This window comes from Sus scrofa, chromosome 6 (genome assembly GCF_054392235.1).
Source record: "Sus scrofa isolate SSC_HxYL_T2T_F1_AM1 chromosome 6, Sscrofa_HxYL_maternal_Yorkshire_Landrace_v2.0, whole genome shotgun sequence".
In the NCBI taxonomy this organism is placed as follows: Eukaryota; Metazoa; Chordata; class Mammalia; order Artiodactyla; family Suidae; genus Sus; species Sus scrofa.
The window spans coordinates 146,364,608-146,385,716 of NC_139388.1; the positions used below are offsets into that span (position 1 = coordinate 146,364,608).

The 21,109-nt window shown below is 35.5% G+C and overlaps 1 protein-coding gene and 1 non-coding gene across 4 annotated transcripts; both read left to right on the forward strand.

Moving 5' to 3' along the window:
• Positions 1-420: 420 nt before the first annotated feature.
• Positions 421-20,748, forward strand: ZRANB2 (zinc finger RANBP2-type containing 2). Of its 3 annotated transcripts, none has more exons than XR_001303781.3 (11): positions 447-542; positions 2,958-3,010; positions 3,098-3,206; positions 5,041-5,123; positions 11,822-11,898; positions 12,074-12,208; positions 13,558-13,727; positions 15,117-15,203; positions 17,130-17,282; positions 18,336-18,405; positions 18,933-20,748. XR_001303781.3 is itself a non-coding variant. In XM_013988867.3 (11 exons), exons 1-10 carry the CDS (start codon positions 487-489, stop codon positions 18,363-18,365), a joined length of 957 nt encoding a protein of 318 aa, XP_013844321.1. In that variant the 5' UTR covers positions 447-486; the 3' UTR covers positions 18,366-18,405; positions 18,933-20,748.
• On the forward strand, positions 16,304-16,385 carry MIR186 (microRNA mir-186). Its single transcript, NR_038506.1, has one exon. It is a non-coding gene; the product is annotated as a microRNA mir-186 (primary transcript).
• Positions 20,749-21,109: the final 361 nt, after the last annotated feature.

Consider the following 21,109-nt stretch of genomic DNA (forward strand, 5'->3'; position numbering starts at 1 on the left):
ACCTTTATTAAAACTTTTCCCAAAACTTGAAGGGCCCACTACACTTCACAAACTTAGCGTGGACGGAGATACCCGCCTTTTCGAGCTTCAAAAGGCTCACCGTCACTTCCGCCCCGCCCCCTAGCTCCCCCGCCCATCTGAGCGGAAGTACTTTCCTTTTGGGTCCTCCAGCCTGTAGGGGGCTCTCCGAGGCCTGTAGTGCCACGAAGCCCTCCCGCCTGGGCTGTCCCCGTAGCGCCTGTTAGTTTAGCTCTAGAGAATACAGTTGTATTGCAACTCTTTCGGCCAGGAAAAACTCGCACAGGCATCTTTATCTGGACAATAACGTTCAAACTCAATTCTGGCTAAGTGATCTCACTATCAAACCCTGTCGCAGTGGTGGGCCGGAGTCCGGCGACGCGGAGACAGCCCCGGAGTGCCAAAAGTCCCCGGCCCCTTCCTCCAGTGAAGACGTAGCTGCGGGTGGCTGTGGTGGCGGCGTTCAAGATGTCGACCAAGAATTTCCGAGTCAGTGACGGTGACTGGATTTGCCCTGACAAAAAGTGAGTTCATGAAGGGTCCCGAATTGGAGTGAGGTTGGTAGATGGAGGCTTTCTCAGGTCGTTTGGGCATTTTACGTATCTACGATCTCTGGTGCCTCAAACCGGGTGGAGGTGGCGAACTGCCGACTCCGGGCGGGAAGGAGGATCTTAGTCTCCTCACGATGAGGTCTTTCGGGAGCCTTTGTTTTGACTATGTCTCCAGCGTTTCCTCGAGTATATCTCTCCAAGACAGCCCATCGTTTTGGAGGGCGAGACAGCCCTCCCTTTGCCCCACACCCCACCCCCGCCTCCGGCCAGGTTTCAGCAATAAGGAAATCTCCCCGGTTGTGGCCACCTCGGTATCAGATCTCGCTCACGTGACTTTTCCCTGCAGAACTTGACTCTAGATCGCGGAAAGCGTTGTTTCCTTGAACTCATTTTGTTGTTGTTTGTTTTGTTTCTTTAGCAAAACTTTGTGTCTGTACTGTTTATATTCTCCCTTCTCTGCCCAACACTGTCCTCCTTTGGTTGGGGGAAATTCCAATTTTTTCTTTGTTGACCTTTAATTTCCCCACAAGAAGAACCTTTCGACTAGTTAGAACCGAAACACCTGAGGCCTCTGTTTTTGCCTGCTCAGTCCGGGAGAATGCCTGCTTCGGAGAAACACGTGTTTTTCGTGGCTCTCCTGAAGCCAGTGTGCGCTATTATACTGCTATTAGATTTTATTGACGGGTGCTGAAATAGGTATATACATATTAGAGATTTATGGAAATTATTGTGGAAGGTAATTGTCCAAAAAATTGAATCCACAACTCATGTTCCAATAAAAACCTTTGACTTCTTGTCCCTAAACTAGCCACGGATAGCATATGGAGTTCATGGTAGTAAAGAGTAAAAACTTTGAAGCACATAAACCTGAGTTTAATTCTAGTCCTATTACTTATAGACCATGTACGCTAAGTAGGTTAAATTTAAAACCTAGTGTGGAATAGCTCCCTTACAAAGAATACATGATACAGCCTAGATTGTGTGTGGAGATCGATGAAATGTATCAAATACTGATTAATCAATAGTTACAGATAGTAGTTTTAGAATCAAATGTCAGAGGAGAAAAAGTCCATATTTACCCAGCATTTGTTTTCTATTGACGTTTTAAATAGTTAAAATACATATTTTTGTACATGATAAATTGATAGTTCTCAATTGCATAAAAATTAGGGTGACTTGCAGGGTCTCAAGTCTATAACAGATTCAGATAGAACAAACAACAGCTGACTTGTTGGTCACTTGTAGAAATGTGCTTTTGACAGTGTCGTTAATAACATACTCAAATATTTGAAGTAGGTTTTTCTAGGAGAGTGCACTTCAATTCAGTTACATACATATAAAAGAGTAATTCTTTCAACATGTATAAATCCAGAAAAAAAATTTCAGAATATTTTCAATGCTTATTGGAGTCATACAGGATATTCTTTAAAGGGAAAAACAATTTAAAAATTAATTGGAGTGTTTCGGTTTAGTGTTCATTCCCTTGTTTATCTCACTTTGTTTCATTCCAATGTAACATCTCAAAAAAAGGTAATTAGTTCTTTAAAATGTAAGCTTTACATGTTATTCAGAGCATTTAGCATGCTATTACCCATATGTGGATGCACTATGAAAGCCATATTAGTGAACGCAATAAATTTGTTTTTAATTGTTGAATATTAGCATAAAGTGATATTGTGTTACTCCATTTGTGTTGAGATTATTGGTTGTAGTTTTTCACTAGGTTTCAGAGGTTTAATAAATACACCAGAACTCACTTTCCTTTTGATTATTGAACCTGTTTATTTTTAGTCATTCAGCCTATCTTCCTTTGATTCTTACCATTCCACTTACTACTTCTAACGGGAGAGTGTTTTATTAAGATCCATGAAGCCATCTCTGGCTTACCTATCTCCCCCACCCTTGGTCGACCCTTATGATTTTGTATTTTTTTAAATTCTTAACCAAATTTTGTATAATCTTGTTTTCTATTCTGAGAGTTACAAGTTTCTTTAAAGTTTTTTTGAACTCCCTCGTGCCTCATCAGTAATTGTTCAAGTGGACTTATATCTCACTTAGGCTTTGTAAGGGGATTTCATTATAATTAATGATAATGTGCTAATACGAGGACCTGAGACACAGATCCTAAGTGACATAGCAGGATCACATAGTTAAGAAGTGAAAGATTGGAGTTTCTTATCCTCAACTAGTAACTTCAGATCTTATATTTTTTCCACCTATATTTTGAGGACTTGGGGGTGGGTAGTTAACACTGACATTAACATGACAAGAGATGGTGGTAGACGTTTTGGACTCAGGTATATAGAGAGCACCTATTTAAAGGTTTTGACCTTAGAATTTTAGATGATATAAGTTTAATAGATGTCTCTAAATATTTTTTATTTTCAGATGTGGAAATGTAAACTTTGCTAGAAGAACTAGCTGTAATAGATGTGGTCGAGGTAAGCATTTAAGGAAGCTTCTATTAAGATTGTATAAACAACATTTCTTTATTTCCCCAGATTCATACTACATTTTTCTATTTTCAGAGAAAACAACTGAGGCTAAGATGATGAAAGCTGGGGGGACTGAAATAGGAAAGACACTCGCAGAAAAGAGCCGAGGCTTGTTTAGTGCTAATGACTGGCAGTGTAAAACGTATGTTTCAAATCATCCTCGCTTTTTTCCATAATGATATAGCCCTACATGTTAATCTTACCTATTCTTACTAGGCACATTGACTAGCCAAAATAACCTTTAAATCAAAGATCTGTTGATTGTTATTCAGTCTGTATCTTATATTAGTATAAAGAACTTATATTAATATTAGTTGTTAGTAAGATGAACTATCTTTACCAGTAAACAAATGTTTAAGGTGAGCTAACAAAAAAGGTGGGGGGGGGTATTCAAAAGCACTAAAACCTATTTCTTTCTATTATTGAAAAAGATCAAAAACTTTAACCTGGGGAGTTCCCACCTTGGCATAGTGGAAATGAATCCAACTAGGAACCATGAGGTTGCAGGTTCGATCCCTGGCCTTGCTCAGTGGGTTAAGGATCCAGCGTTGCTGTGAGCTGTGGTGTAGTTCGCAGACGCAGCTCAGATCTGGTGTTGCTATGGCTGTGGCATAGGCCAGCAGCTGTAGCTTCGATTAGACCTCTAGCCTGGGAACCTCAGGTGTGGCCCTAAAAAGGACAAAAGACAAAAAAAAACCCCAAAAAACAAAAAAAAATTTTTAACCTTGTATCAAAGTGAAATATGCCACGAAGTTTATTTTGCCTGTTTACATAGTAATTTTAGAATCATAAGTTGCATGCCATACGTAATCATTCCATATTGGTAGATTTCTTAATTTTTTTTTTTTTTTTTTTTTTTTTTTTTTTGGTCCTTTTGCCATTTCTTGGGCTGCTCCCGCGGCATATGGAGTTTCCCAGGCTAGGGGTCTAATCGGAGCTGTAGCCATCAGCCTACGCCAGAGCCACAGCAACGTGGGATCCAAGCTACATCTGCAACCTACACCACAGCTCATGGCAACGCTGGATCCTTAACCCTCTGAGCAAGGTCAGGGACTGAAACCGCAACCTCATGGTTCCTAGTCGGATTCCCGTTAACCACTGTGCCACAATGGGAACTCCAGATTTCTTAATATTTTTGATTTTTGAGTGCTATACTGGTTTTTTCAATATCCATCTTTTCTGTTAAACCGATGAATCAAAAAATATGAAAGAGGACTGAATCAGAAGAGGTTCTCACACAAATTTCTGATCTTAAAGATATTAAATTTAGTATTGGATAATTTTCTAGCAATAGATTAAGTCATTAAATTTGCTATGTTATAGAATCCAGCACTTGAACCGATTCCTCAAAAAAAAAAAAAATTTAACATTACTTGAAGGGTATAACGTTAATCTTGATATGAATTCAGAGACTGGGAGATTAGTAGAACCTTTCATTTAAAATGGTATTTTTTGGAGTTCCCATTGTGGCCCAGCGGGTTAAGAACCTGACTGGTATTAATGAGGATGCAAGTTTGATCCCTGGCCTTGCTCAGTGGGTTAAGGATCTGGCATTACTGCATGCTGTGGTGTAAGTCACAGACACGTCTCCAATCCAGCATTGCTATGGCTGTGGCAAAAGGCATCAGCCCTTAGCCTGGGAACTTCCGTATGCCACAGGTGTGGTCCTAAAAAGAAAACTAAATAAAAAGATATTTTTTCCTCCTGAAGCAGCAGAATCTCTGAAATTTCTAATGTCTCATAAAATGACAAAGGCACTCTTCATACTGTATAGCTTTTCACTTCTCTCCTTAAATAGTTCAATGTATTGGAATGTATATTCTCTCTACAGAAAATGTACATTGGTGTGTTTTATTTGTGGTATCCCTAGTAAGCATTTCTTTATGACTGTTTTCACTCTAATTTTTATTTTAAAATTCTAGAATGTTTAAAATTTGCTGTTATAGTCTACTAATTTGATATTTTCACCTTTAAAGTTGTAGTAATGTGAATTGGGCCAGAAGATCAGAGTGTAACATGTGTAATACTCCAAAGTATGCTAAGCTGGAAGAAAGAACAGGTAAGATTCAAACATATTCCAACTAAGTGATTTTAAAAGAACTGAAAATTGAACTGATAATTATATCACCACATAAGAGAACAGTAAATAAGAAGTCTCCTAATTCTGCCCTTATTTTCTTACTTTAATTTTTTTTTACCTTATCTACAAAAATCATCCTTTTATTTCATAATTTTACACTTTACAAAGTACAGCATCATGAAGCCCTATCCTAACAATTAAAGACACTGGGATACTTCTAGAAATGCCTTATTCCTCTCCCTTTGCTCCACTATGTTAAATGTTTGTTATTAGTAATGGAAGGGTGATACCATTTTTTCACTCATTTGATCTCTTAGTGTGACAAAGAAGCAGCATGGGGCACCTTTTAAATATTTGTCTAAAGCTTAGGCAGTAGTTCCCAAACTTGGCTACCATTAGAGTCATTTACAAAAACTAAAAATCTAAGTTCCAAAACAGCTATCAGAGCTCTTTGAAAGTGGGTCCCAAAAATTTGCAGGTGATTCAAATGATGTTCAGTAGCCATTTGCCTAAGTAATAAGCTGTTATTGGTGCTGTGTGTTGTCAATGGTGAAATGAAAATACTTACCTAATAGAATATGCTTTTCCCATTATTGTCAGTTAGTCGAACCACATAATCAGCAAACTTCAACTATGATTTTATCATTGAACAACTCATATAGTCAAAGACTTCCTTCTATATGTATAATCACTTTGTCAAAACTAGACCTAGCGAATGACTTCCTTGTTTTCTTTTCCTCACTTTAAACTGTCTGCACTGTGTAGATGAAGGTCTTCCTTAATAAGGTTCTCCTTTTTTTTCTTCCCTCACTTCTTGAAGGTTTACATTTTTTTCCTTTTTTTTTTCTTCCTAGCCTTCCTCCACCCCCACTCCTCAGGTTGCTTATTCTGTCTCCTTTTTTGTTTTATTTTCTAACTAGCCACAGAATATTGGAGTTCAAGGTCCAGTATTTTCTAGGCATTTTCTTTTAAGCCCTAAAATTAAATAACCATTGGCACACCGTGATAACCAAATTTATGTCTTTAGCTCAGACTTCTTTGACCTGTATATTCAGCAACATAACCATATAAATGTCAAACTCATATCCAAACTGAATTCATGATTTTCCCCTAGGACCTGGCCCTCTTCTAGTGATCTCTTTCTCGTGATTAGCACCACTCACCATATACTTGCTTGTTACATAAGCCAGAAATTTAGATGTCTTTCTTAATGACTCTTTCATTGCTCCTCTATCTCCAAAAGTCTTTTCCATCACTACTCTAGGCAGAGATACCACTTAATCTTGTTTCTTGGAAAAATATCCAACTTGTTGGTGTCTGTACACACTGCCCTCCTGCTGAGTTGCAGCCAGAGGTTTTTGTTCCAAAACAAAAACTTGCAATTGTTTAAAACCATTTGGATTGCTTTTAGAATAAAGTCCAGAATTTTTTAAGTTTTAAAAAATGTAATCCTCAAAGCCTTTTATTTATTCTCTCTCTGACCCATTTTGTGACTCCTTTAAAGGATGCACTAATGCAAGAGCTATAGTCTAACATCTGAAGTTGTCAGAGTTTAATACTTTCTCACTTTACTCATTATCTTTTTTCTAGCATTCTAGTGCGTTGACCCTTTACTATTTTCCTGCATATAAGTAGTTGTCTTTGCTGGTCGCTGCTGAAGATATGAACTAATACATTGCTGCTCTTTGGTTTCTCTTTACTTTTTATTCTCTATTAAGTAATCAAAATATAGAATCTAACAATTTTCAAATTAATGCCTTAGTTCTTCCTTTGAAGCACATCTTATATTCATCCTCTTTCCTCTCCATTTCTGTTGTCTCAGGCTGGTTCAGGCCTATTTTAAATATGTGTTTGATCCTTTACTGTTCCTTGCTCACTTTTTTACATTTTACTATGAGAAAGATTTGAAGATTTTTTTTTTTTTTTTTTTTTTTTTTTTCTTTTCACGGCCGCACCTGCAGTATATGGAAGTTCTTGGTCTGGGGGTTGAATCGAACTGCAGCTGCAGTCCTACACCACAGCAACAGCAGATCCAAGCCACATCTGCAACCTATGCCGTAACTTCCAGCAGTGCCAGATCCTTAACCTACTGAGTGAGTCCAGGGATTTAACCTGCATCCTCACAGACTCTTTGTAAGGTTCTTAACCCACTGAGCCACAACAGGAACTCCTGAAGATACTGTTTTTATTGTAACACTTGCTAAAAACGTCCAGAGTTCTGGGTTGCTTGTTTCATCTAAATTGTACTAGAGAGCCTTTTTGTCTTTTTCGTCTTTTTTTGTCTTTTCTAGGGCCGCACCCGTGGCATATGGAGGTTTCCAGGCTAGGAGCTGTAGCCTCTGGCCTGCATCAGAGTCACAAAAACGCAGGATCCAAGCTGCATCTGCAACCTGCACCACAGCTCACAGCAACACCGGATCCTTAACCCACTGAGTCAGGCCGGGGATTGAACCCGAAACCTCATGGATCCTAGTTGGATTCATTAACTACTGAGCTGTGACGGGAAATCCAAGGGCTTTTTTAAAAGAAAAAATTCTTTAAATGGTGCCAGAATTGTGATTACTATACTCATGTATTAAAGAACTAATTATCAGCCTTTGGGCAAGGTGCTGGGGATACTTGGGTGAGCAAAACCAACATGCAAAGGCAAAAATTAATGAAGTCTTCTTTAAGAAAGTTTAAGCTAAGAAGTAAAAGTTAATAGAAGTGAAAGTAATAGTTGAGAAATCATTTCAAGTAAGGGCACATAGCTTGTGTGAATCAGGCCCTGAGACGTTTTAAGAGTTTAGCATGCTTGATGAACTCCTAGCAGCTCCAGAGAACACTTCAAAAGTAGGCAAAGGTTGGAGTTCCCTTCATGGCTCAGTGGTTAATGAACCCGACTAGGATCCATGAAGGTGCAGGTTAAATCCCTGGCTTTGCCCGGTGGGTTAAGGATCTGGCATTACCGTGAACTGTGGTATAGGTTGCAGAAGCAGCTCAGATCCCAAGTTGCTTTGGCCCTGGCCTAGGCTGGAGACTACACCTCTAGTTCAGCCCCTAGCTTGAGAACTTGTATATGCTGTGGATGCAGCCCTAAAAAGCAGAGAGAGACAGACAGACAGAAAGAGAGAGAGGCAAAGGCATTGGAGTTCCCATCATGGCACAGCATAAACGAATCCGACTAGGAACCATGAGGTTACAGGTTCGATCCCTGGCGTGGCTCAGTGGATTAAGGTTCCGGCATTGGCATGAGTTGTAATGTAGGTCACAGAGGTGGCTCGGAACTTGTGTTGCGTAGATCTGTGGCGTAGACAGGCAGCAACAGCTCCAATTAGACCCCTAGCATGGGAACCTCCATATGTGTGGCCCTAAAAAGACAAAAGACCAAAAAAGAAAAAAGACGTAGTCAAAGGCCGTATAAATCAGGGTAAGGCATTTTATTGTATTCTAAATGAAGTGGGAAATACCCAGAGGGTTTTTAATGAGGAAATGACACATCTAATTTTCTTTAAACATTGCTGGTTTATAGAAAAATAATTAAGGGGTGGGAGTGGCAAGAGTAGAAGCAAGAAGACCAATTTTTACACTATTAACTGAAGAACTTCAAATTGACAGAATGAAGAAAACCCGTAGATTTGCCAGTCATTCATCTAACTTACCTATTATTCAGTAGCAATGATGCTGAAGTTTGGGGTTTTTTTTGTTTTTTTTTTTTTTTTCTTTTTTTTCTTTTTAGTGATAGAGCTAATGTATTTCCCACATATAGGGAAAGAGTTCATGAAGTATATTTGTTATATGGGTTTGCACAATATAATTTAATAATCTCTTTATTGTTAGCAGATTACTTAGGTTCTTTTTCTGTAGCCTATGTAAGAACATGGAAATAGCTTTGTATTTTCTATCATATTCACTTTAATAAAGTAATTTTACTTATGCAAAACTGTATGAGGTTACAGTTCACTTAATCTTTAGTCTTGGTGTAATTGATTCTTTAGCTTTCCATATTTGCCATATCGTTTTTTAGCTGCAGATTACCAACTGAACAAAGAACTCCTCTAAAAACCCAACTATTGCAATTAATAGTTAATATTGATTTTAATATGTTTGCATTTCTACATATAAATAATCCAATTTACCAGGCATTTTTCTGCACTATTGGCTTAAAAACAATCATTCTATTCTGTAGTACCTGTTTTTTTTTTTTCTTTTTGCCACATCCACAACATGCAGAAGTTCCCAGCCCAGGGATCAAAGCTGTACCACAGCAGTGACACTACCAGATCCTTAACCTACTGAACCACCATGGAACATCTGCTTTTTATTTTTTTTCTTATGTGAATTATTTCCCATCTAAGTATTATGAGGTTCAGATCTTTACCATTAGTCATGTCTAATAATGTCTTGTTTGCTATTTATCAGACTTACTCATACCTTAATCTCAGGGTATACTGATGTAATATTGTTATTGAGAGATTTGAAACTCTACTGTTGAATTTTAACTTTCTACAGTATATTACAAAATTAACATTGATGTGAGTTGTTTTCTTGAGGTAAAAATATCCTCAGTTGTACTTGTTCCTGTTTTCTTATATTTGATACTGTGAAAAAACTAGAGCCAAGATTTTACCAAGGAAACGTTTTGGTATTGAAGACACTTTCACTTTTATATCACGTGCACAGAAACATAAATAAATTCTTGAACATTACAATTGCAGTCTATTTTGTCTCTGGAACAAAATAGGAACAGGGAAAAAAGGATGATGTCAAATATTCCAATGATGAACACTGATGTATTGCAGGTTTTTACTGGTACAGAGTGTAATGGAAAAAAAGAAAGGATATTGTATTAATGTTATTTATTTATTTATTTTTTTCATCTTTTTAGGGCCACAATCACAGCACGTGGAGGTTCCCAGGCTAGGGCTCGAATTGGGGCTATAGCTGCTGGCCTACACCACAGCCCACGACAATGTTGGATCTTTTAATCCACTGAGTGAGGCCAGGGATCAAACCTGCTTCCTTATGGATGTTAGTCAGATTCATTTCTGCTGAGCCACAAGGGGAACTCTGATTTTTTTTTTTTTTTTTTTTTTTTTTTTTTTTTTTTTTTTTTTTTTTTTTTAAGAGGGTAAATTTTATTACATTCTTTTCTTGGGACACTTAATCTCCTTTCTATTTGTTTGTTGCTCTTCTAAGAAATGGTAATAGTGTAAATGATGAGGTTTATTTTCTTTGGTGTTTGTTTGTTTTTTCTTTTTGTTTTTGTTTTTGTTTGTCTTTTTAGGGCCTCATCTGCAGCACATGCAGGTTCTGAGGTTAGAGGTCGAATCAGAGCTATATAGTTCTCCGCCTACACCAGAGCCACAGCAACATGGGATCTGAGCCATGGCTGTGACTTACGCCACAGCTCACAGCAATGCTGGATCCTTAACCCAATGCTGGATCCTGAGCAAGACCAGGAATCGAACGAATGTCCTCATGGATGCTAGTCGGGTTCGTTAACTGCTGAGCCACGATGGGAACTCCAGGTGATGGGGTTTTTAATGCCCACGATTGACAGATTTCAAGTCACAAATCCTATAAAAAAAATTTTTTTTTTTTTTTTGGTCTTTTTAGGGCCATGCCCTCAGCATATGGAGGGTCCCAGGCTAGGGGTCAAATCGGAGCTACAGCTGCCAGCCTACACCACAGCCACAACAATGCCAGATCCGAGCCATGACTGCAACCTACACCACAGCTCACGCACTGCTGGATCCTTGACTCACTGAGTGAGATCAGGGATCAAACCTGCATCCTCATGGTTACTTAGATTCCTTTCTGCTGAGCCACAGCAGGAACTCCATAAAAATCCTATAAATTTTTAAAAATACTTTTCTGTTTATAAATAAACATTTTGCAGTTTATTAGATTCTTAAATCTGGGGATCACTCTATGTACTGGTACTATTCTGAAATACGAGATTGTTTTACTCTTGACCACAGGACTCTATTACTTTTCTCAATGAGTATTTTTTTCAGAATTTCTCATTTTCTCTAAAACTGACTTTCTCATTTCAGTCTCTGTTAAACTTTTCAGCCTAAATTGTAGGTGTTCGTTGTGACATCAAGCAATAATAGTTTGCTGATCTTACTGCTTTTTAATACAGTATTTTCAGTTGAAAAGTTTACTGGCTTCTTTAAGAAACCTGAGTAACCTTTAACTGTATATTTAAAAGAATTCATTAAAACCAATTTGGATGTCCTTTGTTGTGTCATACATACCTATATAATAAGAATTTTCTGAGCTTTAGATACACTTTAGCCCAGCAAAATTTGATTTTTGGTTCTTACCAAGCCCTCTGCTCCCAAAAGAATTATGATAAATTACAGAGGAAAGTCCTTTTAAAACTTGGTTTAATGAGATGTTTAATGAGATGTTTTCCACCCCATATATTTCACTAATTCATTACTCAATTCATACACAATATTTTGAAATTGAGAAGGGCTAAAGGTGTAGTCACAGGACTTTCCCAGCTATGGTATCTAACTTTGAGAATTGTTCTCTGTAGTGGTTTTTTTAAGACCAGTAATATAGGGATAGGCAAGTGTTGATAAGGTTTTCCTTTTTTGTTCCTATGGCTTGTAGGTGATTTTGATATGTTTTTGTTATTTTGATGAATTGTCATAGGATAACAGTTTATGTCTGCACTTTTTTAGGATATGGTGGTGGGTTTAATGAAAGAGAAAATGTTGAATATATAGAAAGAGAAGAATCTGATGGTGAATATGATGAGGTAAGCTATTCATTAGTGTGCAGGTTAAATGCCACTTAGAGAAACATGTTAGAAAAAAATTAACTTAATTAATATACAAATATATATTGGCCTAAATATATAGGTGTAATTTCTTAGAAAAAAGTATTAATTTTAATGGTTTCAGCTAACAGATATATTGTGAAACTTTTTCTAGTTTGGACGTAAAAAGAAAAAATACAGAGGGAAGGCAGTTGGTCCTGCATCCATTTTAAAGGAAGTTGAAGATAAAGAATCTGAGGGAGAAGAAGAGGATGAGGATGAAGATCTTTCTAAATATAAATTAGATGAGGTAAATGATTTCCTTGTCATATTTTCCCTTTGTCTTATTCAAGCTGCCGCCTAACATGTGAATGTCTGACAGCCTTCGGCCTGTGGTGAAGATATTTATTTTCTCCAGTGTAATTGTTTGTTTTCACAAAGATTTTGAGCCTCTCCTCTACCAAGCACCATTCTGGCTCTGGAGATTCAATAATGACTGAATCACCCTTCTTTTAATGGAATTTGAATTCTATAGGGAGAAAGACATAAATGCACAAGATAATTTAGATACAATAATGTTATGAAGACAACATGATGTGATAGCACATCATTAAAGGAGATTCTTTGCTTTCTTTCAATGGATGGGGAATTTCTGAGGCAGTGAAATTTCTGTTGAGATTTGAACGATAGAATGATAGGAAGGAGCCTGCTCTAAGAGCTAGAGTCAGAGAACTTTTAGGCAGTGAGAACAGCAAATAAAGGTTCCCCAGCAGGAAACAAGCCAGCAACATTGAAAAAAATCATATACAGGCTAGTATGGTTGGAGCAAAGGGGAGAACGTGATGAGGGGGACAGCAGCCACATTGGGTCTGGTGACATATATTTGTTCTCTAGGGCCTGATATAAAATCCTGTGGGGGAATAGATTCAAATTAAGCATATTTGGGGTCTGATCATAGGAGGCACTCTTTTTAATGCAGCTAAACAAATCAATGGGAACAAGTTTTTAAAAAGCAAAATATATTTATCTGATCTGTGTTTTAGAATGTTGACTATCAATGTAATGAGATATTGGGGAGTTAGAATGGCTTCTCAGAGAGGCTACCTAAGAGGTTATGGTAATATACTAGAGCGAAGGATGAAGTTCTGAACCAGGACCAGGGAAGATGGATTCAGAAACTTCTAAGGGAATAAAAAATAACAATTCTTTTTTATGTGTATTTGTCTTTGTTTTTTTAGGGCCGCACCCACGGCATATGGAGAGTCCCAGGCTGGGGATCAAATCAGAGCTGTAGCTGCCAGCCACAGCAATGCCAGATCCGAGCCTCATCTGCTACCTACACCACAACTTCGGCAACGCTGGCTCCTTAACCCACTGAGTGAGGCCAGGGATGGAACCTACGTCTTCCTGGATGCTAGTTAGACTCATTCCCGCTGAGCCACAAGAGGAACTCCAAACTGAAAATTCTTGACAGCTCATTTGGTAATACATTGTGACAAGAAAGAGGAAATGAGTATGACTTTTGCATTTACTTCTTTGAAATGTTTAGCCGAGATGAGAAATGTAGTAGGCAAATTTCAGGATTGAGAATGAATTTGCTGAGATGTTAGTGATGTGATATATCCATATGGAGATGTCTTAACTCTGAATTTTTATTAGGATGAGGATGAAGATGATGCTGATCTCTCAAAATATAATCTTGATGCCAGTGAAGAAGAAGATAGTAATAAAAAGAAATCTAATAGACGGAGTCGCTCAAAGTCTCGGTCTTCACATTCACGATCTTCATCACGCTCATCCTCCCCCTCCAGTTCAAGGTCTAGGTCCAGGTAAACGGGTACAGGTCAAGGGTAACACCAGTCAAAATGTCAGTATCTAACTTCTTTATTTATAAATTTTGTTTTTCTTGACTAAATAAGCTTTCCTTTTAGAATTTTCGTTGAGTTTTCGTTGAAGTCACCTTTTAAAAGATAATTTTTTTAGGACCATGAAGTTATTGTCCAGTATTTTGAGGAGTGCAAAATTTTAATATGAAACCTCCTAGTCCATTTTAGTACCATGCCTTTTATTAAAATAGACTTTTAAAATTCACTTACTACGCAGTGTTTTAATAATTACTTTGGTATAGGTATTTTGAATAAAGGAGCAAATTCACCTGTGTTAGTTCTGTTTTAATGCTCAGACTATAGAGTGGTCCAGGAATAAATGTTTTAATTTGTGTTGTGCTGGAATATTATTTTGTTAGTAATGTAAAATTTTAATATTCCCTGATTGTATAGTGAACAATAAAAATGAAACTTGGGGTGAGAGAAAGCAGTGTCTTATATAAGCACTGTTCCCTTGAAGAACTCCTATTCAGTTAGGTGAAACCATGAGCGATAAATTTTAACTATATTTAGGAATAAAATATTAGCTAATTGACTGTGTAACAGATAGTTGTTAATTGAGTATTGTGAAGACTAAAAGCTTAAAAGAGTGATTATAGAGATAGCAATTTTAAGATGAAAATTTAATGTTTTTGTACAGATTACTGTTTTCAGGGACAAATCAAGTATGTAAAGTAGAGTAATAAATGATACTTATTTTATTTGTTGATTTTCAGCAGTTCAAATAAACCTTATTTCCCTTTGTGTCATTCTTCAGTAGTATAATTATCTAAAACAGTAACAGGATAGTTAATGTATTTTCCCCTTAATTCTCTAACCTTTGAGTAGACAGAAAAACATAGGTGTTAAAAAGATACGCATGTCAACATTTAAGCTTCATACTCTATAGTGACCAAGGAAATAGGTTTTTGTAAGGGAAATTGATAGTGATATTTCACAGAAGTTAAATATAAACTATAACATTCAATATTGCTGGATGTGTAAATTCCACGTTACTTTTAAATATTTGTGAACATAAAGTATTCAATGTTAAATAAAGTGATAGTCCTAAGTGTTTTTACTTGTACAATCTTAAATCATTTTTAGAGTAATTTTGTCAAACTTAGAAAGAATAGTTGATTATTTTCAAAAATGATGTTACCTTTAGTCTTGGCATAAATAATAACACAATAAAACACTTAGTTGTCTTAAAATGTTGGTGTTTTGGAAATGTACATTCCAAATAGTTACCTTTTTATTTGAAAATTCTAATGCATATCTTTCTTTCAGTGTTCATATCACAAAGCTTAATTAAGTGGTCCTGGAAAAAAAAATCATTCCATGTTGTTCCAGGTCCCGTTCAAGAAGTTCTTCCAGTTCGCAGTCAAGATCTCGTTCCACTTCCAGAGAACGTTCGAGATCTCGTGGGTCGAAATCAAGGTGAATGAGGTAGCATCTCTCTGTAAAGCAGAGAGAAAAAATATTTAAAGGCTGCAGGAGGCGTTGCTGCTTTTTTCCCTCTTATTTTGCTTCTATTTGTCAATTTTATTTTAGCATTAGAAAACTAATGCACTTGCCTCAGCTTAATTTTCTCACCATGAGACGTTTCCATTGCCAGCAGTGTGCCAAGACATTCCCATGATTGAATTAAGGTGGTTATTGCATTATACAAGGTTTGCTATTTTTGTGCTAAAATATGATGGAGTAGGAATATGGAGCCAAGTCTTACCACCAAATGTCTATTCATTAAATAAGGTTATGTTTGCAGTAGTTGTTAAATTTAGAGATATGCAAAAAAAAAAATTTTACTCTACTTTAAAGGAAAAATACAACCCTGCCTCAAAACGTATTTTGTTTTGAAAGGCAGTTGTTTCAATATTTATAGAAACAATTTTGACATTTATATCAGATCAGGTTTCTAGAAGGTTTTGTTTCCATTTCTCTATAATAACATAATATTGTACACAGTATGTATAGTATGTAAGAGTGTAGACACTCCTTAAATTCTGCAAACTAAATCAAGTTTGGTTGATTAGATAGGATGTGGTCTTAAAGTAAGCATTCTTCTTAATCTCAGGTTGCCATTTAGACCTACAAGGGAAAAAATAATTTGTAAAGAAGCAAATGAAAGCTTTTAGTCTCTTAAAGTTTTTCTAAACTCAGTCAAAATATGCTGCCTTTAAAAGCATCTGACATGAATAAGAAAACAACTAAAATTCTACTTGTGTGAAACTATACTTGAAGTGTAGTGGTAGCTATTTTGGTAAAAATGATTGCTTAAATAGCTCATTAGAGCCAAATCTGTGGCATTAGAGGGCAACTGCAATTTAACAACACTAAGGAGAAAAGAATGATAACCTCATATTAAGCCAATACAAAAGAGAGAGCAAATGAGATTATTATTATGTATTATCAATGTTTTAGTTCTTTTATCTGAGTGCTTCTTAAGTGAAGATCCTTATGTCCTACCTCCCTTTGGGAAGCACTTTGATTAAGGTTTACAGACCAGCCTTCATACTATTTTCAAACATTTTTTTCATTGCTTATAACTTTCCAAAGAATTCTCCTTTTGGGCTTTATGATTTTATTTTAAGCCCAAAGGTGAATTTTTTGGGAAGTTTGGGCTAAATTACTTCAAACAAAATATGTAAATGAAGGGAAAAAATGTATTTTAACATTTGCACATTTACCTCTACCTGAAACATGTGAATGTCAACACTTCATACTTCATGGACAGTAATCCTTCATAAAACTAAACATTGTTAATATAAGTCAAGTTTCAAAGTTATTCCTTTTATTTTTAAATATTTAGCAATTTAATAGCTACTGGTCTTTGTCATTTTTTTCTCCTGATTCCTGCTTTTTCTAGAGCAACTTGATTAATAAGTTGCATAATTCTACAACGAATTGTTGTGCTTATTTTCCTCGGGAAGTTGTATGATACGTTTTTTTATTATCCCAAAGTGGAAGAATGTATTTGCTAGACATAAGGTAGTGCAAATGTGCTGTTGTCTATTGGTTTTGCTATTTATGTATACTTTAAAATGAAAGCCTTAAACTTAAAAAAAAAAAAAAAAAAAAAAGAATTTTTAAGATTCTACCCTAATGTGTTAATGCTGGTTTTTAATTATAAGTAATGAGCACTTATCTTAGGATTTTAGTGATTAAAGTAAATTATTTGAATAGAATTGATTTCATGGTTGAACCAGAAGTCTTCTATTGAGTAAGCAGTAAGTATTCTTTTTTACGAAATTTTTATAGATGTAACTTGTGTTTGCTTATTTTTGGAGCTATTAACTGAACTATCTGCCTCATTTCTTCTTTTAATGAAATGTTTGATTTGTTTCTCAATCAATGAACATCCAGCTCCAGGTCCCACAGGGGCTCTTCTTCCCCACGAAAAAGATCTTATTCAAGTTCATCATCTTCTCCCGAGAGGAACAGAAAGAGAAGTCGTTCTAGATCTTCTTCAACTGGTGATCCCAAAAAAAGACGAACAAGATCACGGTCACCTGAAAGGTTTGGGTTTCTGTAGAAATAAGAATGGGTGTTCTTAAGTGTTTTTAATAGGTTAACTAAACTTCTTAGTCAAGGATTAGTTTTTCATTATCTCCTTTGTTCCCACTTTATTCTTTTCAACTTTGAACTTCAAAAAACAGATTAATTACTCTGCTCTGATCAAGTTGTTTAGAAAAGTGGTAGATCAAACCACGCTCATCTATTTGATCATTTTATTGTTTAAGTTTTTATTTTCATATATAATTATTATAGCCAACTCTCGGTTATTTCTGTCTTAAGATTTTAATTCAGAAGCTTTATGTCAACGTAATTTAGAGGTTGATTTTTGTAAGTATTTATGCTATTTGTTTTAGATTAAATATTAGAAACTGCAGGATTCTGGGGCATCTGATAGAAGATTATTATAGATCATTGGAATATGCCCTAATTTAAATATGTATAAATGCATTTCCACAACAAGTTATTGTTTCACACCCTTTATCTCTAAGGAAATTGTTCTTGTAGCTAATGTTTTCCATCTTGCAGTCTGAATCCAATTTTTATGGAGAAAGGTCTTCACAAGATTACTTTATCTATGTTGACATTTTTAAAATTTGGAGAGTGTGTCATCTGTCAGCGTTTTCTACATCAGGCTAATTATTCAGTTTTATTGTCTTTCTCTTGGTTCTCAATGTCTTACAGTCATTTTAATGGCTTCCTTAATAATCATTGCAAATTTTTTATATCCTTTCAGCTTGTGAAAGTAAGGATTAGGTAAAGTTGATTTTTGCTGGGTTCAGTGGTAGGATTGCCTCTGCTTGTATGTTATGATTGATTTTGCTTCTTCTCATTTTGAAGTTTAGATATTAAGGTTACACACAACTAGTCTTGTTTCTGTGCATTTGTTCTTTTGAAAGAAAATTACTCATTGTTGCCTTTTTTTTTTTTTTTTTTTTTTTTTTTTTTTTTTTTTTTTTTTTACCAATTCTGCAAATTTTTACCTTAGCCACATATAATCCCCCTAGTTTGTTGTCATCTAAACTTAATGAACATGTTCTCTATTCCATAAGCCAGGTGATTGGTGAAAACACTAAACAACCCTGAGCCCAGGGCCATCCCCTCGGAACACCACTACTTTACCCAGGTTGATATATTGACTTACTCATATTAGCTGCATGAATATAATCCTGTAACTAATTGTACAATCATCTTGTGTGACTTAGATTTCCAAAACATAATTATTTATGAATATATGTTCCCATACACAGTCAGAAGCCTTGCTGTATCTGTTTTTACATATAGACTTATCACACTATTGACAGTGTATCACAGAGAATGATTTAGTCACACTGCCATTACCAAGTTTATATGCCCTTGTTGTATATTAATCTGTAGTCTTAATATGATTTGCAAGGCTTTCCTTCATTAACTTAAATAATTGAGAGGTGGCTATATCTTGAGAGAGGTTTTTAAGTTACACTACTTCTAGGCTCATATCCAGGGCCTAAGTACTAGTTAACTTTATGTGCATAAGTTTATAACTTAGATTTAAATTACTCCTTTTGCCAGTGTAGTGAGGTTCAATTTTCTATATTCTCAAAGTCTTATGAATGAATGCTGATATTTAGCTCCATCTTATCAGTTTACCTGTTTTTCCATTATGTCTTACAGGCACCACAGGTCATCTTCTGGATCATCCCATTCTGGTTCCCGTTCAAGTTCAAAAAAGAAATAATGTATTGAAATTTACATCCTAAAAAAAAAAAAAGTCCAGTACAATGCATGAAGCATATTTTTTAAGAAGTTTGTGTCTTACTTGGTCAGAAGTGCTAAATTTGCTAGTAGAGGTGCATGCTTTCATTGCTTTTCAGAACAATACAGCGGTGTTTATTTGTGAAATTTAAAGTACATAGTATTTTAAGCCATAATGTACCAAAATAGATGCTTTGTTTATCATTTCATTATTTACAACCATTTGCTTCGTTTAAAACCACTTCAGCTATAACAAAAGTACTTTGTTTTCTAATTTGAACTCTTGTTTTTCTCATCTGCAAGTATGAGCATCACAACTAGGCTTGTCTGAACTTTGGGCATAGAGGCAAGACTGTGGTAAAGTAGTTGAAAGCAATCTGTTTATCTGGGAAAAGGAGTCAGCCTGTTTAACCTATATCAAAGTGGTTGTTAGCAAAAAAGGTTTAGTTGTAAAACAGTCAAGTAGAAACAACTTTGAAATTCCCTATATTAAGGGTGCCTTAGAATCATTGTGTCTTACCCATTTTTACTTTTCGCACCACTAAGAATAAAGCAGAATTGTGAATTGTGGAGGAGAAAGGTTAACTTATTTCTTCCTTAATGACACATAATTTTGAGCAAGAATGCCTAACGGTTCATCTCTTCTCTACTAACATGGTCGATGAGAAAAACATATTTTAAAATGTTTAATATTTTTAGAAGCTTTGTGTGATAGCCTTTAAAAATCCAGTTACCACAGGATAGGGTAGGCAGAGTTAAATCATACTTAATGAGGAAGAAAGCTTTTGAAGTATATTTCTTTTGGGGTGAAAGGCAAACAGAGACATTGTATATTTGCTTTGAGATGTTTAACTGTAAACACACTGTGTAAAATTTTCTTCTGAGTAACAAATGAATGCTTATTTCCTCATGACATAAGCAGAAATAATTGTTCCTATTCATTTGAAATTACTTATGGCTTAAAATACTTTTAGGGTTTGTTTTATTTCTTAAAATTAAAATCTGGTCATTTGAGCTCTATTTTGCCTTCTGGTTTTAAGTACTTCTCTTAACAGTATCTTCAGTGACAATGCAAGGTAAGTATATTAAGGAAAATTGACAATTGTGCTTGGGAATTTTTTGTCATGGGGATTATTACCCTCTTTTTCTTGGTTTTTTGTTTGTTTTTCCCTAACATTAATGTCTACTGCAACTGAAAATTAAAATGTTTCAAGATACTTAGTAGACAGACCAAAATTATATTTGTTTTTTTATTTTTAAATGAGTGATTTTCTTCAGCTGATCTGAAGATAAAAGCAAAATAGCTTATGTAGAAATATTTTGATAATATTTTTACAATGAACTTCCCCTTGTTTTTTTTGTCTTAATTTTCTTTGCTACATTTACTGTAGGTTGCACAAGAACTTTTACTCTCTTGTAATTGTGCCTCAGACTTCTTGAAAGTCCACCTGCTAAATTGCCCAGATGATCTTCTAGATTCTACATGTTATTGTTGGTTTATTCTTGTGCTTTCTGTATTTAAAACTTTGGCTGTACTAATAAGCAAATGCAAGGTTTATAAATTTAGCTAATAGTAGTTTACAGACAATTCAAATGATTATGATTTTATTTGGTTTAACTAAATTGTACTAGTTCATTTCGTAAGGAAATGATGCTGTAGACAAATGTAAATAAAGCTTGTAAGTCAAGCATCAAGTGGTGTTTGTAGAAATAAATTAGAATTTTTAAGCTCTGACTTAATGTTCATTTTTAAGCTATTTATAATCTGGTTTGTTACTTTTAATTGTGCATCTTAAATTCCCTATATTCACCACATATACCCTTTGTGTAATGTCACCTTATTTTATATATGAATTTTTGGTTTAAAACATTCCCAAGCCATGATCACTGTAACTTTGCCTACTCAACTATTTTTTGTGACTTAACTGTCACTTTATAGCACTCAACAAGTGTCCCTTTTAATTGCGAAGTGTTCTTAAATTTCTATTTGGAATCCAAAAAGCTGAACAATATTGAATGGTATCTGGTAACAAATGTCTTAAGTTCAGAGCAAGCTCTAAAGCATAAGACCATCTGTAGGCACAAGTACTAAGGTA

Coding starts and splice junctions, on each gene's coding strand:
- ZRANB2 (XM_013988867.3), top strand. CDS start 487: ATGTCGACCAAGAATTTCCGAGTCAGTGACGGTGACTGGATTTGCCCT. Junction 5,124..11,821: donor TAAGCTGGAAGAAAGAACAG/GTAAGATTCAAA, acceptor GCACTTTTTTAG/GATATGGTGGTGGGTTTAAT. Junction 13,728..15,116: donor AGTTCAAGGTCTAGGTCCAG/GTAAACGGGTAC, acceptor ATGTTGTTCCAG/GTCCCGTTCAAGAAGTTCTT.